Consider the following 14925-nt stretch of genomic DNA (forward strand, 5'->3'; position numbering starts at 1 on the left):
GTCTGTCTCCCCCCCCCCACTTTCTGAAAACCCATGGAAACGTCAACTTGAACGCCAACACAAGAAAACCACACTAACAGTCCATCTTCAAATCTACAAAGACTATCTCCAACAGTACAGTAACGCACTCAAAGCAGCCCGGTCTAATTACTACTCACAAATCATCCAGTCTGGCTCCAGCGACCCCAAGTGTCTCTTCTCCACCATCAGCAAACTTCTCAAACCCTGTGACAATGCCACCTCATCCTTCACCACCGAACAGTGCAACTCCTTCCTCTCGTTTTCCAAACCAAAATCAGCAACATTTACAGCAATCTGACACCCTCATCAGCACCCCCCACCTCCCCTCCTGGCTCCCCCCCTTCACCTCACAGCCCCTGTTCCACTTCTCCCCTGTGACCCCCATGCAACTGTCTGACATCATGACTGGAATTAACTCCACCTGCACACTTGACCCAATGCCCTCCAAATGTGTTAAAGAGAGCCTCCCTGCCATCTCCCAACTCATCACCACCATCATTAACACCTCCCTCGGATCTGGATCAGTTCCCCCCTCTCTCAAACTGGCTTCTGTCACACCCATTCTCAAAAGACCTGGACTCACACCATGTCCAACTTCCGGCCCATCTCAAATCTCCCCTTTCTGTCAAAAAGACTTGAATGTGTCATTGCCTCACAACTTAAATCCCACATCAGCTCCAATGACCTCTGTTACAGTTACTTATCCCTGAGAGGACAGTATTCACCAATCTTTGAAACGTAGCAGGAGCATTACACATGCCAAACGCCATGACTGTGTACTGCAGAAAACAGTCAGGTGTAGCGAAAGCGGAGATTTTTGAGGCACGGTCCATTAAAGGTACCTGCCAGTAACCTTTAAGTAGGTCCAATTTACTGACGTATTTAGCGGAACCTAAATTGTCGATGCAATCCTCCATTCTCGGCAATGGGTAGCAATCGGTCACCGTAACGCGTTCACTTTACGGTAGTCCGTGATAATGCGCGGAGAACCATCCGATTTAGCTTCTACAAGACACGGCGAACACCATGGGCTAGAGCTCTGTGTCGCCAGGCCATTTGATACAAGATATTCAGCCTCCTGTTTCATAAGCGCGCGCTTGGTCGGATTGGCACGGTACGGATGTTGTTTAATCGGCCTCGCGCCCTTTACATCGATGTCATGCGTTATCACATTAGTTTGTGTCGGGACATCATGGAAAAGGCTCGGGAAACGATCCACCAACTGGGTTATGTCATGCTGCTGTGCCTCCTGCAGATGACCTAACGTAGTTGGCAATGTCTTTACCATCTCCGAGTTATATAACCGAGCACCCGGCTGGTGATGTGAACGCATCACCAAACCGTCGTCAGATGGGCCGGAACTATCTGTAACTATTAATGCGGAAGCAGCTACTCTTTGATTAGCCAAGCCGGCCGGCGGACTATCAGTCGCAGTGCGTGAATAATAACGCTTCAACATGTTCACATGACAGACACGCGTTTTACGTCGTCTCTCTGGAGTACCAATCACATAATCTGTGTCACTGAGACAATCACGGATTTCGTACGGGCCGAGGAATTTTGCTGAGAGCGCAGAGCCGGGGATAGGCAATAGTGCGAGGACCTTGTCACCTATTTCAAAGTGCCTGGGAACAGCGGCACGGTCATAATTACGCTTCATGACAGCTTGTGAAGCGGATAGCGACTCTCTAGCGAGTGAATTTGCTCGGTGCAAACGCTCACGAAACTGACTAACGTACTCCAGTACGTTCTTATCTGGAGGAATATCAGTCGAAAGAAACTCATCGTGAAGAATTTTAAGTGGACCGCGGGGCGAATGACCGAAAATAAGCTCCGCGGGACTGAATCCTGAACAGCTTCACGGGCTGCGAACAAAACGAAGGGAATTCCCTCATCCCAGTTTTTTTCTGTTTCCATACAGTATTTTCGCAGCATGCTTTTCAAAGTTTGATGCCACCGTTTTAACGCCCCCTGCGACTCGGGATGATACACACTGGATATAACATGTTTTACATGTAAGGTTTGAAGAACCTGTTTGAACAACTTCGATTTAAAGTTTGTCCCTTGGTTACTCTGGATTACTCGCGGAATTTCAAATGTAGAAAAGAACTTCGTCAAGGCCTTAACTACAGATGCGGAAGTAATGCTACGCAGCGGAATAGCTTCCGGAAAACGAGTCAACGTACACATTATGGTGAGCAAATACTGTTGACCCGTTTTTGTACGTGGTAAAGGGCCAACACAGTCTATCAACACCCGGTCAAAGGGCTCACCTATAGCCGGTATGGGATGTAACGGAGCTTGCGGAATTTTCTGGTTAGGCTTACCGACAACCTGACACACATGGCAGCAGCGGCAAAAGCTAGAGACATCCTTCTTTAACCCTGGCCAAAAGAAATGCTTGAGAATTATTTGATACGTTTTAGTCACGCCCAAGTGTCCCGACCATTGGCTTTCATGCGCTACAGATAGTACATGTTGACGGTATGGTGCCGGCACGACTACCTGATGCACTACACTCCAATCAGCTTCAGCAGTAGCAGTGAGGGACCATTGGCGCACTAATACCTCCTTATCCAACACATAAGCTACCTTCTCACCCCTTGCCTTGTTATTACTCTCCACCTGCTCGAAACACTTCGCAAGCGTCGGATCCGCCCTCTGCGCGGCGAGTAAACACTCTCGGGTTACCGGGAGTGTGGAACCGTCAACGGCTGGGCTGGCAGGTTGCGCTGGCGCAGCGGTCACAGCAGGGAAAGCGAAAATCACCACTGCTGGCTTTTCCTCCGGCATTTTGTCATCTGAAAACATGGTCCCAAACATAGTATCATGTAAAGACACCTCCGAGTCACTCTTACGCGCCTGCGCGCGAGTGACAGCACAAATGGGAAAAATGTGAGCATTTGTTACCTCAGGCAGTACAGTCTGAGGAGAATCCAATACTTCAAGTGCGGGAGTTACCTTACCTCCTGCGATGTCATTTCCCATTAAAAGGACTATACCCCGTATGGGTAATGCTGGGCACACAGCAACAGTGAAAAATCCAGTAATTAACTTGGATTGTATGTGTACATTGTGTACGGGACGGGGCACGTAACCCATTTCAATGCCACATAATATTGATCCATACCCACACGCTGACTGGTCTGAGAATGGCAGAGCCGAGGCCACAATCACTGACTGTGAGCCTCCAATGTCTCGTAGAATGCGGACGGGTCTCTGATCGTCTGACTCACCTGTTAATGATATCAACCCCTCGAACACAAAAGGCTTAAAACAGGGATCTATTTCCTCCTCGTTGTCAGATGCGGAAATACTGAGTGCGTTCGTGTTAATTAAGCCGATGCCTTTCGGCCTGGTCATGTTTGGTGGCTGCTCCTTCCGCTTAAGGATCATGCAGTTAGCAATAACATGTCCAGGCTGATGACAATAGTGACATTCTCTCTCCTCTTTGTTCCTCGTAAATACTTTAGCTGGCTGACCAACAGGTGCACCCGGCATGCGGCGAGAGTTCTCAGCAACAGCCGGAGAAAACACAGTTTTATGCGTTAGCACATATTCGTCCGCCAGTACAGCAGCTGCGGAGAGAGATTGCACTTTCTGGTCATTTATATGCCCCACAATATGGTCAGGCAATCCCCTCTTAAATTCCTCCATCAGGATTAATTCTTTCAAGGCAGAATACTCTGCAGCGTCACATGAGTCAATCCACTTAATGAGCAACATCCCCTTCTCCCTGGCATACTCGACATGTGTTTGATTAGCCCCCTTTCTGTGATTCCTAAACTTCTGCCGATAAGCTTCGGGAACTAGCTCGTACACCCTAAGTATGGCACGCTTCACCAGGTCATAACATGGCCAGAAGCACCGGAGGCGCGCAGCTCGGAGTCTAGCTCCAGCTGACGTATCCGCACTTCCTTATCAATTTCTAACTTTCGGACTTCCTTGTCCATTTCCAACTTTCGTAGCTCCAGCTGTAACTGCCTGGCTTTCTCCCTGTCGTTAGCTTCCCACTGACGCTGCCTGTCCTTGGCTTCCAACTGGAGCCGGACGAGACGGACCTTGAGTTTAGCCCCCTCCCGGGAATCTGTACTACCAACAGGAGAGGGTGGACATCTGCGAGGCGGCGTGAGCGGTGCCTCACACGGCTCGCCCCCCTCGCTGTCACTACCCCTTCCTTCAGTAAACATTAACTCTGCCTCAGTCCCCGGACGCAACAGGCCCTCAGTGGGAACATCGGACACTGGGAGCTCAGCTGGTACAGCCGGTACTAGTACCTCTCTTCGCACCATCTCATCCACCAGCAATACCTTCAACTCCTTCTTTAACATTTGCAGATTTAACACAAGACTGAAGTGCCGCGCTATCTCCATTAAATCGTCCTTTTTACACCGGTCCAGCTGCTCATAGCACGGCCCGACCAAGAACGCCTCTATGTCGAACGATGCCATACCTGAGTGTACCGCCCACACGTTTCACCAAGTTTTCAGCCACAATAAAACCACCTATAACCCCAGGAATTGATTTAAAGATCCCGGACGAGTCCCCACGGGTTACGTTCCCTATTGGTCTAGGGCAGGGGTAGGCAACCCGCAGCCCACGGGCCGCATGCGGCCCTTTAAGCCCTCTGCTCTGGCTCCCTTGAGCTTAGACAAAAATAAGAAGCAAATAAAATAAAAGTATTTGTAGGACTATTTATATTTTGTTGCATGGTTGAAAATGTTTCGTATCTTGTATTTTGAGGTGATACTGTGACACATAAATAAAAAACAAAACGGTTTTAATTAGGTCAACTAAAATATGCGTCACATCCCGCTACGGTCCCGCGTGAGCGCCTTCTTTTGGAGGCAAATAACCTGACCCCCGGCTCGATGAGCGAACTATGGATAAATCAAAGAAAAGTACCGGAGGAACACAGGATTTAATTCTGCGTGGACAGAGTTGTATGCTTTCACAGCAAACGATGCTGGTTTACCGGTATGTTTGATATGTAGAGAGAAGTTGTCAAAGGTGCTGCAGCCTTTACGTATCGAGGAACAACACGGGAGAGGAAGACAGCTGACAATCTTCAGTCATAATTCAATGGGGTATGTAATTTATTTCAGAAAACACTTTTTGTTATATTCCATGGAATGCTCTTAACGTCCCGATAGCAATGAATATATTAAATGCTTTGACAATAAATACATACAAAAATTAATCTCTGGAAGCCGTCGCGCTGTAAAAAGCACGACCAATCACCTGAGCCGGCCCGGCTAAAATAACTGGATGGCCTAACTGCCTGTCAGCCTTCCATCTGTGCACAAATGTATCTCGTGCCCTCATTGGTCATGTGCGCATTCGTGTGTGTTGGAGGAGGGACTCTGTAAGAAAGTCTGAAGGAAGAGGCATATTTTTTCCGGTTGTGTACTTTCAAATTCTAGCGCACTCGAGCTGGTTTCTCCATTCTTACCTACCCTACCTTTAACTCTTTTTAGGGTGCAGCTATATGTTTTATTTATTTCAAAGTGGGCCCATTTTAATAATATTTTTTTTCCCTTCAAATGTGCAGAGGACTCCCCAAGTGATGTGTTTAATTTATTTTAAAGTAGGCCTGTGTATTATTTGTAATTCTCCTTATAAGAGTTATTTGTTTCTTATTAGAGGTTAACAGTTTTATATCATGTAATAAATAGCCTAATAAATGCAAAAATACTGTAGTTTTTTTCTGATACAACAATAAAAAACTAATATGTTTTGCGGCTCCAGACAAAACAATTTTTTGGAAAAAGGAGCAAAATGGCTCTTTTGGTCAAAAAGGTTGCAGACCCCTGGGCTAGGGGGACCAAAGGGACACGACACGACCAGATTGGATTTGGTATATGTTACCGGTGGTTTATTTGTAACCCAAAACAATGAACACAATAATACACGAACAGCCTGGACCAACAACGGACCAAACTGTTGCGGTTTAACAAAAGAGGACTCCAAAAGAGAGTTGCACAGTATGCTACAAAAGAAAGAAAGTACCTCACTTCGAAAGTGGAACAAAACACTAAACAAAAGGAGGCTGTGTGGGAACACAGCTGTTGCTGATCAACCGGTGCTAATCACCGGGGTCTAAGCAATACTTTCACAAATGCTGATCTACAGGCGCTAAGCTAACCTGGGTCTAAGCTGTTTCACAATGTCAATATCCTAAATGCGGTTCTACAGGAGCTAAGCAACCTGGATCTACACAATACACACACACAAACCCTATACTACACACAGAATACTACGACAATCAGTGTGCATGCACAGAACCCTACTGAACACACTGCTAGGCAGTCTAAAGAAGCACAGAATACACACTGCTAGGCAGTCTAAGGAATCACAGAAAATGGCCTTGTCACAATGAGAGGGTTGAGGCGTCTGTCACACAATACAGAGCCTCCCGAATGGTGTCCGTGCCTGGCCTTTATACTCCTCCCCCGGATGACGTGGCAGAAGCGGGCGGGGATTGGGTGACGTCCGTCCAATCACCGCGGATGTTGCGAGGTCGGGACGGCCAATGATAGCAGAGGAACTGCACAGCTCATTTACATATACACACACAACCAGAGTTAATGGCATAACGAAAGTAGCGGCTGTAATACCTCTTTAAGCCATTTCAATCCGGTTTCCGATCAAAACACAGCACAGAAACAGCTCTTTTGAAAATCACAAAAGACCTCCTCCTCTCCTCTGACTCCGGCAACCTGAACATCCTCATCCTCCTCGACCTCACCGCAGCATTCAACACCATCAACCACGCCATCCTGCTGTCCCTCCTCGAATCATCACTCAACATCACTGACACTGCACTCTCCTGGCTGAAATCCTACCTCACCGACAGACATCAGTTTATCAACATCAACATCTGCACCTCCTCCACTGCTCCTCTGTCCCAAGGCGTCCCCCAGGGTTCGGTGCTTGGCCCCCTCCTCTTCATCCTCTACATGCTCCCCCTTGGCAAAATAATTAGTCGCCACAACCTTCAATTTCACTGCTTCGTCGATTACATCCAACTTTATATCTCAACAAAAACCATCACCCCCACAACACACTCCACTCTCACCAACTGTCTCTCAGAAATAAAACCATGGATGCAAACAAACTATCTCCAACTGAACAGTGCCAAATCAGACATCATCATCATCGGCCCCCTATCCCGTATCAAAGACATCCAGAATTTCAACTTCACCATTGACAGCCACACTCTACCTCACATCCGCAACCTCGTAGTCATCTTCGACAGTCAGCTCAAATTCAATCACCACATCAATCACATCACCAGGACCGCCGTTTTCCACCTCAAAAACATTGCCCGTCTCCGCCCATCACTCTCCTCCTCTGCTGCTGAAACCCTGATTCATGCATTCATCACATCACGACTCGACTACTGCAATAGCATCCTCTACGGCAGGGGTTCCCAAAGTGGGGGTCGCGAGATGATTTCAGAATCCTCTTGATGTGACCCCTGAGGTGTTTTAAAAAAAAAAAAAAGTTTAAATATATTTTTTAATTATTATTAATAATAATAACGTGTGCATAGACATTTTGTATTATGTAAGTCTGTTTAATAGGTAAGTGGGACAACTAAAGGAATTTTGATTGACAGATTTACGACGGATACAAGCGGCCGAGATGGGTTTTCTCCGCAGGGTGGCTGGTGTCTCCCTTAGGGATAAGGTGAGAAGTTCGGTCATCAGGGAGGGACTCGGAGTTGAGCCGCTCCTCCTTCGCGTCGAAAGGAGCCAGTTGAGGTGGTTCGGGCACCTAGTTAGGATGCCACCTGGGCGCCTCCCTAGGGAGGTGTTCCAGGCACGTCCAGCTGGGAAGAGACCAAGGGGTAGACCTAGGACCAGGTGGAGGGATTATATCTCTTCGCTGGCCTGGGAGCGCCTTGGGATCCCCCAGTCAGAGCTGGTTGATGTCGCCAGGGAAAAGAAAGTTTGGGGCTCTCTGCTGGAACTGCTACCCCCGCGACCCGACCACGGATAAGCGGGAGAAGATGGATGGATGGATGGATGGAGATTTACGACAGTCATTTGCAGCTCAAAGGTCACTTTACAGCACCACAGTAAATATCACAGACGTAAAACACACATCAACTACGCACTAGTATATTTCTTCTGAACAGATCTTTAATACATTTTTCAAAATGAAACGTTGGTTAATACCAACTAGTGAGAAGGCAGACAGGCCAGCGGAGAAGGCAGCGGAGGAGAGCGGAGAGCCGCCATCACAAAGGCCGTCGACTTCTTGCGCGGGAAGAGGAGGAGGAGGGGAGACGACAACCGTAAGGCGGTCCATAAGCAGTCAGACCAGCCTTTATCCAAGTGTCGCAAGTATCGAATGGAATACATCCAGTACGGATTCACACGCCTCATTATCAATGAAGCACAACATCCCCAATGTGTAGTGTGCACTGAGGTTCTTGCACATGAGAGCTTAAAGCCCGTAAAAATGCTCAGACATTTAAACACGAAGCACCCCTCTCTTGCTACTAAACCAGCAGATTTTTTCCGCCGAAAGCAGAGAGAATTGCAAGGCCAAAACAAAGTTATAACTAACCAAGCAACAAGGCTCAAAAGGCATCATATGAGGTGGCATATTTAATTGCACAGGCAAAAAAGCCACACACAATCGGGGAAACCCTAATTAAACCTGCTGCTATCGCTATGAGTAGGGCAATGCATGGGGATAAACAGGCACGGGAGCTGGAAGCAGTGCCGCTGTCTGACGGGACCATATCCCGGCGCATCACGGACATGGCCCAGGATATCAAGTGTCAGCTGATTGACAGAGTGAAGAAAGGGAAATATGCTTTGCAGTTAGACGAATCCACAGATGTGTCAAACTCTGCCCAACTGCTTGTTTTCGTCAGATACAGTTTTGAAGGAAAACTTGATGAGGACATGCTGTTTTGCACCCCGCTGGAGCTAAAGTGCACAGGCGAGGAAATTTTCACAAAACTTGACAACAAAATAAAAGAAGAGAGACTGTCTTGGGATGAGTGCATCAGTGTGTGTACAGATGGTGCTGGAGCAATGCTGTGGCGCCCCACGTTATCTTTACGCACTGTATTATCCACAGAGAAGCTCTAGCGAGTAAAATGCTTGACCCAGAGCTTAAAAGTGTTCTTGAGACTGCGATAAAAATGGTCAACTACATTAAATCCCGTCCACTCAATACCAGGCTGTTCGCCAGTCTCTGCAATGAACTGGGATCGGAGCATCAGGGCCTGCTGTTCCACACAGAAGTCAGGTGGCTTTCAAGGGGAAATGTTCTCAGCCGCCTGTATGAGGTGCGCTTATTTCTCACGGAGCATGGGTCCCAGCCATAGACTCGCTGACCACCTGACTGACCCTGACTGGTTAACAAGGCTGGCAGATTGCATATTTGACAGACTGAACGGACTTAACCTGTCATTGCAAGGTGAAAACACAAGCATCATGTCCTTGAATGATAAAATCTGCACATTCAAGAGGAAACTGGACTGCGCGAGTTGAAATGGGCAGGATTGTTTCCTGAGCTGGAGGAATTCATAGAGGAAAATGATCTTAGTGTTAACTCTGTGAAGAAGTCTATCACTACTGTTAGAAATTAAAATCAATGTTGGTATGGCGAAATTTGAATTAAATACACTATTTAATTTAAATCAGTTTTATTCTGAAAAACCGGAAGTTCACACTAACTATTAACTTAATACTTTTATTCTGCAAATTATTCACTTCCGGTTAGCATTAGCATGTGGCGAAATGCTGCTTTTTCAAACCGTGAATCAAAGGTGAAATGACATGTGATGTTGTACACTGAGCACACTGGGTTTAGCACTCATTTATTGCCGCTGAATAACGTTTATTAGGGAATGTTCAAATAACCACAGACACCAGAATGATATAATTTAACAACAGAAAAAGGCAGGAATTGCATTGGACCCGCCCCCGACAACGCCGGCCAATAGGAGAAGACCTCAGATGACAACAGGAAGAGCAAGCCAAGAATTGACCTCTTCGACCTGCTGACCTGGACTGACCGGTCGGATGAGGAGAGCGCCTCCACTCGCACATTTCATTTTGTACACCACCGCATATTTTGTGTAATTAAATGCTGTTAACTTTTATAAGCTTCCCTTGACTCTTTTCAGTCTCTCCTGCCTTCAGGGTTCTTGAATTACTTACACTACCCACCTGCAAGCCCTCCTGGAACAATGTTCATATGTTTACTTTATGTCTTTTAAAGTTTGCACCGCAACAATGTTCTCCTAATTCACATGGAGATTACTTTGACTCACGAGTTCTGCTGTTATCTTATATTAAATTGCTATATCAGGGCTCGACATTAAGGATGGCCCGATGGCCCGGGGCCATCTAGCATTTAGCTCGGGCAATGAAGCCTCACCTGCTGGTTGCCCGATCGGGCAATCTATTATGCCAGTATCATGCAGCTCGCGGATCCAGTAATGAGTGACCCGACAGTAAAACTAAAACACATCTACTATAACTAGTTTAGGTAGTTTGAGAGGTAATTAAATAGCTACGTGTGATATTCTAACCTGAAGTGTGTGTGTGTGTTTTGTCCGCTCACCGCTGCATGTGCATGCAGAGCTGCGTGTCGACTCCTCAGCAGCAGCAGCAGCTGATCTCTCTCTCCCGTCAGATTAGACTTCACTCGCGTTTATGTCCAAATCGATCAGATCCAGCTAGTTCTAGCTAATGATATGACTACCTGCTTATTAAAAGACACCTAAACAATGAGTGTCGCTATGCAACTGGGTGAGGCCACAAAGTATAGCGCAGCATTATGCATTTGTTTACATGCCCACCGGAACCCTGAGGCATTACCAACAGATCAACGCACAATCAACCCACACAGGACATCTCTTTCTCCACATTAAGTGTTAGACATTAGAATTGACTATTCTTGTCTGTCACATAAGTGGCGCAACTGAATACTACCCAGACAATGAATCGAATGCAACCACATTTTCGCGGGAATTTCAGTTTGTTACGGATTCTGATGCTGAATATATAATGATCAAATAATTTAAAGTCAGAGTGTATTACAATGTTTCTTAGTCCACCAAAGCAAGGTGAACAACCTGGAAAGAAGAAGAGAAAGACTGAGCTGCAGCTGAAACCGGCCTCTTCCGAGGGACTAAACTCAAGTATGTCAACGAAGGGCAGATTCTCTTTCTCCGGAAGAAAGTCATAGGTATGTGCCCAATAATATTTTCTTCATAAGTAAATATGGGCATAACATGTTTTAATAGATACTTTTATGGTTATTTTATGGTGGTCCAAAGACAGGAATATAATTTCACATTTGTTATGATATAAATGATTTTTTATGGTGGTCCAGAGACAGGGATTATAATTTGACATTTTGTATGTGTTTGCAGATGTGCTCATCAAGCACCTGGAGAAAAGATTCCAAGATCTCCAGAAAGGGAGTGTCCCTTCAAAATGTTCCATCTTCAACCCCAGTCAGTGGCCCTTTGACAGACAGGAGCTGGCTGCCTATGGCAAACAAGACTTTGCTGATATCTGTGAGCATGATCAGCCCCTGATGGACGAGCACAGTGTTACAACTAAAATGCTGAAGTCTGAGTTCATCCTCTACAAGAGTTATGCAGCAGCCCGCACACTTCGAATGCCACAGATCTTCTCTGGCATCCTGTGTGACACTGAGAGATGCAAACAGTATAAGGGGCTGTCAATACTGTTTGAAATATACCTTGTTCTGGCAGTCAACACTGCAGTGTGTGAGCGGGGGTTCAGCTGCATGAAGAGGGTGAAGAACGACTGGCGTTCCTGTCTGGGTACTGAGCAGCTCAGCCGCCTGATGTTTTCCTCCATTGAGGGCCCCTCAATGGACAACTTTGATGCTGCCGGAGCCGTGGAGAAGTGGTGGACCTCAGGAAATAGGGCTCGTCGCCCTGGCTTCAACCCGTGGCAGAAGGAGCAGGAGCAGGAGATACGGGACGACCTCTATCAAGACCTGGTTCTTATGGATCAGGAAGCCGAGCAGGAGGAGAATGTGCGCCAGGAGGCCATATCTGACGAGCTCGGACTTGAGGCAGAGAATGTGGCTGCTGGCGAGAAGCGCTTGGCTGAAGCTCTTGGCGACTCAGATGAGTCAGACATAGACGAGTCAGACATTGACACTTTCTTGAAAGACTATCAGTCGTTGAATCAGCAAACACAAACAAGAAGAAGTTAAATTAAGAATAAAATTGAAATTGTACAATATAATATTGTGGTGGTTCATCTTATAATTCTAGAGAATGCACCAGACAGCATCTAAGACCTGCAGGTCCCCAAAACCTTTCGTGTGTCATTTCGTCCGCACGCATTTTTCAGGGCCATCTCTATTGGACTCAGGGCCATCTGTAAATTAGCTTAGATGGCCCACAGGGCCATCTCCCAAAATCCTTAATGTCATGCCCTGTATATGTAAAATCATATCATGGTTGTCAGGCTGTTCTGTTCTTGTGTGTTGTCGTTATGCGTGTGTTTGTATACGCCTATTAGTGCATGCGTCCTGTGCACACGTTTTTTTTTTCTTCCAGTCACCACGTGATAGTGGGGGGTCGCCAGTCTCTGGCACTGTTATTTTGGGGGTCGCGGGCTGAAAAGTTTGGGAACCTTTGCTCTACGGCAGGGGTTCCCAACCTTTATTGTGCCAAGGACCGGCAGATACATTAAAAAAACGGTTGTCAATTTTAACTGATTTTAATATCTACTCACCACCAGCAGGTAGCAACAGAGGCTAATTGTATGTAATAGCCTGAACAAATACTAGAACAATATGCATCCAAAACATATTAACAACGTTTAAAAAAGAACCGGTGTCGTTTTTAGTTTTTTCGGAAAAATGGAAAACCAAAAAACCGACGTTATTCAGTTTTTAAACCAAAACGGGAAAACAGATAAATCAACGTTTTGGTTTTGTTTGTATGATTTACGGATAATCCAGTGAATGCTGGGAAAACGAGGAAAAGGCGCATTATGAAGGAGGGGTGTGTGTGTGTGTGTGTGTGTGTGTGTGTGTGTGTGTGTGTGTGTGTGTGTGTGTGTGTGTGTGTGTGTGTGTGTGTGTGTGTGTGTGTGTGTGTGTGTGTGTGTGTGTGTGTGTGTGTGTGTGTAACACTGGCATTTGTTTTCAGAAGATATTATGATAGTGACGTTCGTTCCGGTGCACTCCGACAGCATTTAGCACTACATCGAGATTAAGATTAAACTAATTTATTTTGGGAACACCCGCATATAGGCTACCTATGGAGTTAGCCAGATGTGTGTAAATTACTGTTCATGGTCATTTGAAAACAAATGCCGGTGTCGGACAGACACAAACACACTGAGCTGAGCTGAGCACACACACACCACATCATGCGCCTTGGTGACGGACATCTCCTTCATTAAACTAATAAAAGGGGGAGTAATCGGGCAGTTTGATGTGTGTAGAGGTGTGTGTGGTTAACACTTTGCAGCCTGCAGTCACTCTTAAGCTGTTCTGATGAAGGTAAACACAGCGAAGGCGGTGCGTAAAAAGGCACAGCTCTCGGCGCGCTGGTGCTGCACTTCTCAGAGGCAGAGTTACACGTCCCGCTGCCTCCTGATGCTGCCTGCAGCCATTTCATGAAGTGAAGGAGGCTTTCCTTCTATAAAACAGCTGCGGGCAGCAGATACCGTAAGAGTCCCGGACATGCATTCATAGATCAAGGCAGACTGGTTTACTCTCCTGTTTTGCCAATCCGGTGCTTAAACAAAGGCAAGGCAAGTTTATTTATATAGCACTTTTCAACACAAGGCAATTCAAAGTACTTTACAAAAAAATGAAAGACATTAAGAAAATGGCATTTAAAATCAGTCATTAAAAAGAAAAGCTAATAAAATAAACATATAGCTCTACACCCCTGGCCGACATGTCCTTAAAATGAAGTCAGAGTTTGAAATATATCTCAAATAATGTATGCACTGCCATTTCCCCACATAAACACAACAGTCTGCAATCAAACGGTTGTCTCCTGTGCGCTCCCTCTTCCTACTTGGTGCACCGGTAACTTTCTCGTGCGCACGAGAGGCTGAGACCCTGAGCCGCCGAATCCTTCGGAACATCATAAAAGCCATTTTCAACGGTTATCTGGTGAAAGGTTAACTAGGCTACTTGATTAAATAATATGACTGGTATAGGTGCGAACATTAAACACTTTTTGAAAAAAATATTATGATCAAATATTTTTATATATTTATAATTCTGCAAATATTACGATAAACTCACAGCTATTTCGCGGCCCGGCAGTAACACGTCCGCGGCCCGGTACCGGTCCGCGGACCGGCGGTTGGGAACCCCTGCTCTACGGCATACCATCCAACCTCCTCAATAAACTCCAACATATCCAGAACTCTGCTGCCCGCCTCCTCACCCGCTCCCGAGACCACATCACTCCGGTCCTCCAGAACCTCCACTGGCTTCCCGTCCGTCAAATAATCAACTTCAAAGTCCTCCTGATTACTCACAAAGCCCTCAACAACCAGGCCCCCCCCTACCTCACAGACCTGCTGCACCACCACACCCCTTCCCGCTGCCTCCGCTCATCAGAAGCCAACCTCCTATCCATCCCCACCCGCACCAATCACCAGACCTGAGGGGACAGAGCCTTCTCCGTCGCTGCCCCCTCCCTCTGGAACTCACTCCCACAACCCATCAGAGAATGCACTGACCTCACCACCTTCAAAACACTCACAAAAACTAATCTCTTCAATCTGGCTTTTAATGTGTGACTTTAACTTTAACTATATTTATTTGTTGTTCTTTTCTTTTCACTATATCTGTAAAGCGTCTTTGAGCACCTGTAAAAGCGCTAACAAAATAAATCTATTATTATTATTATAT

General features: G+C 46.3%; 1 protein-coding gene across 1 annotated transcript; it reads left to right on the forward strand.

Moving 5' to 3' along the window:
* The first annotated feature begins 11072 nt into the window (after nucleotides 1–11072).
* LOC117534473 lies at nucleotides 11073–12609 on the forward strand. Its single transcript, XM_034198664.1, has 3 exons — nucleotides 11073–11241; nucleotides 11429–12244; nucleotides 12599–12609. Exons 2-3 carry the CDS (start codon nucleotides 11596–11598, stop codon nucleotides 12607–12609), a joined length of 660 nt encoding a protein of 219 aa, XP_034054555.1. The 5' UTR covers nucleotides 11073–11241; nucleotides 11429–11595.
* Nucleotides 12610–14925: the final 2316 nt, after the last annotated feature.

This window comes from Gymnodraco acuticeps, unplaced genomic scaffold (assembly GCF_902827175.1).
Source record: "Gymnodraco acuticeps unplaced genomic scaffold, fGymAcu1.1, whole genome shotgun sequence".
NCBI classification, from domain to species: Eukaryota; Metazoa; Chordata; class Actinopteri; order Perciformes; family Bathydraconidae; genus Gymnodraco; species Gymnodraco acuticeps.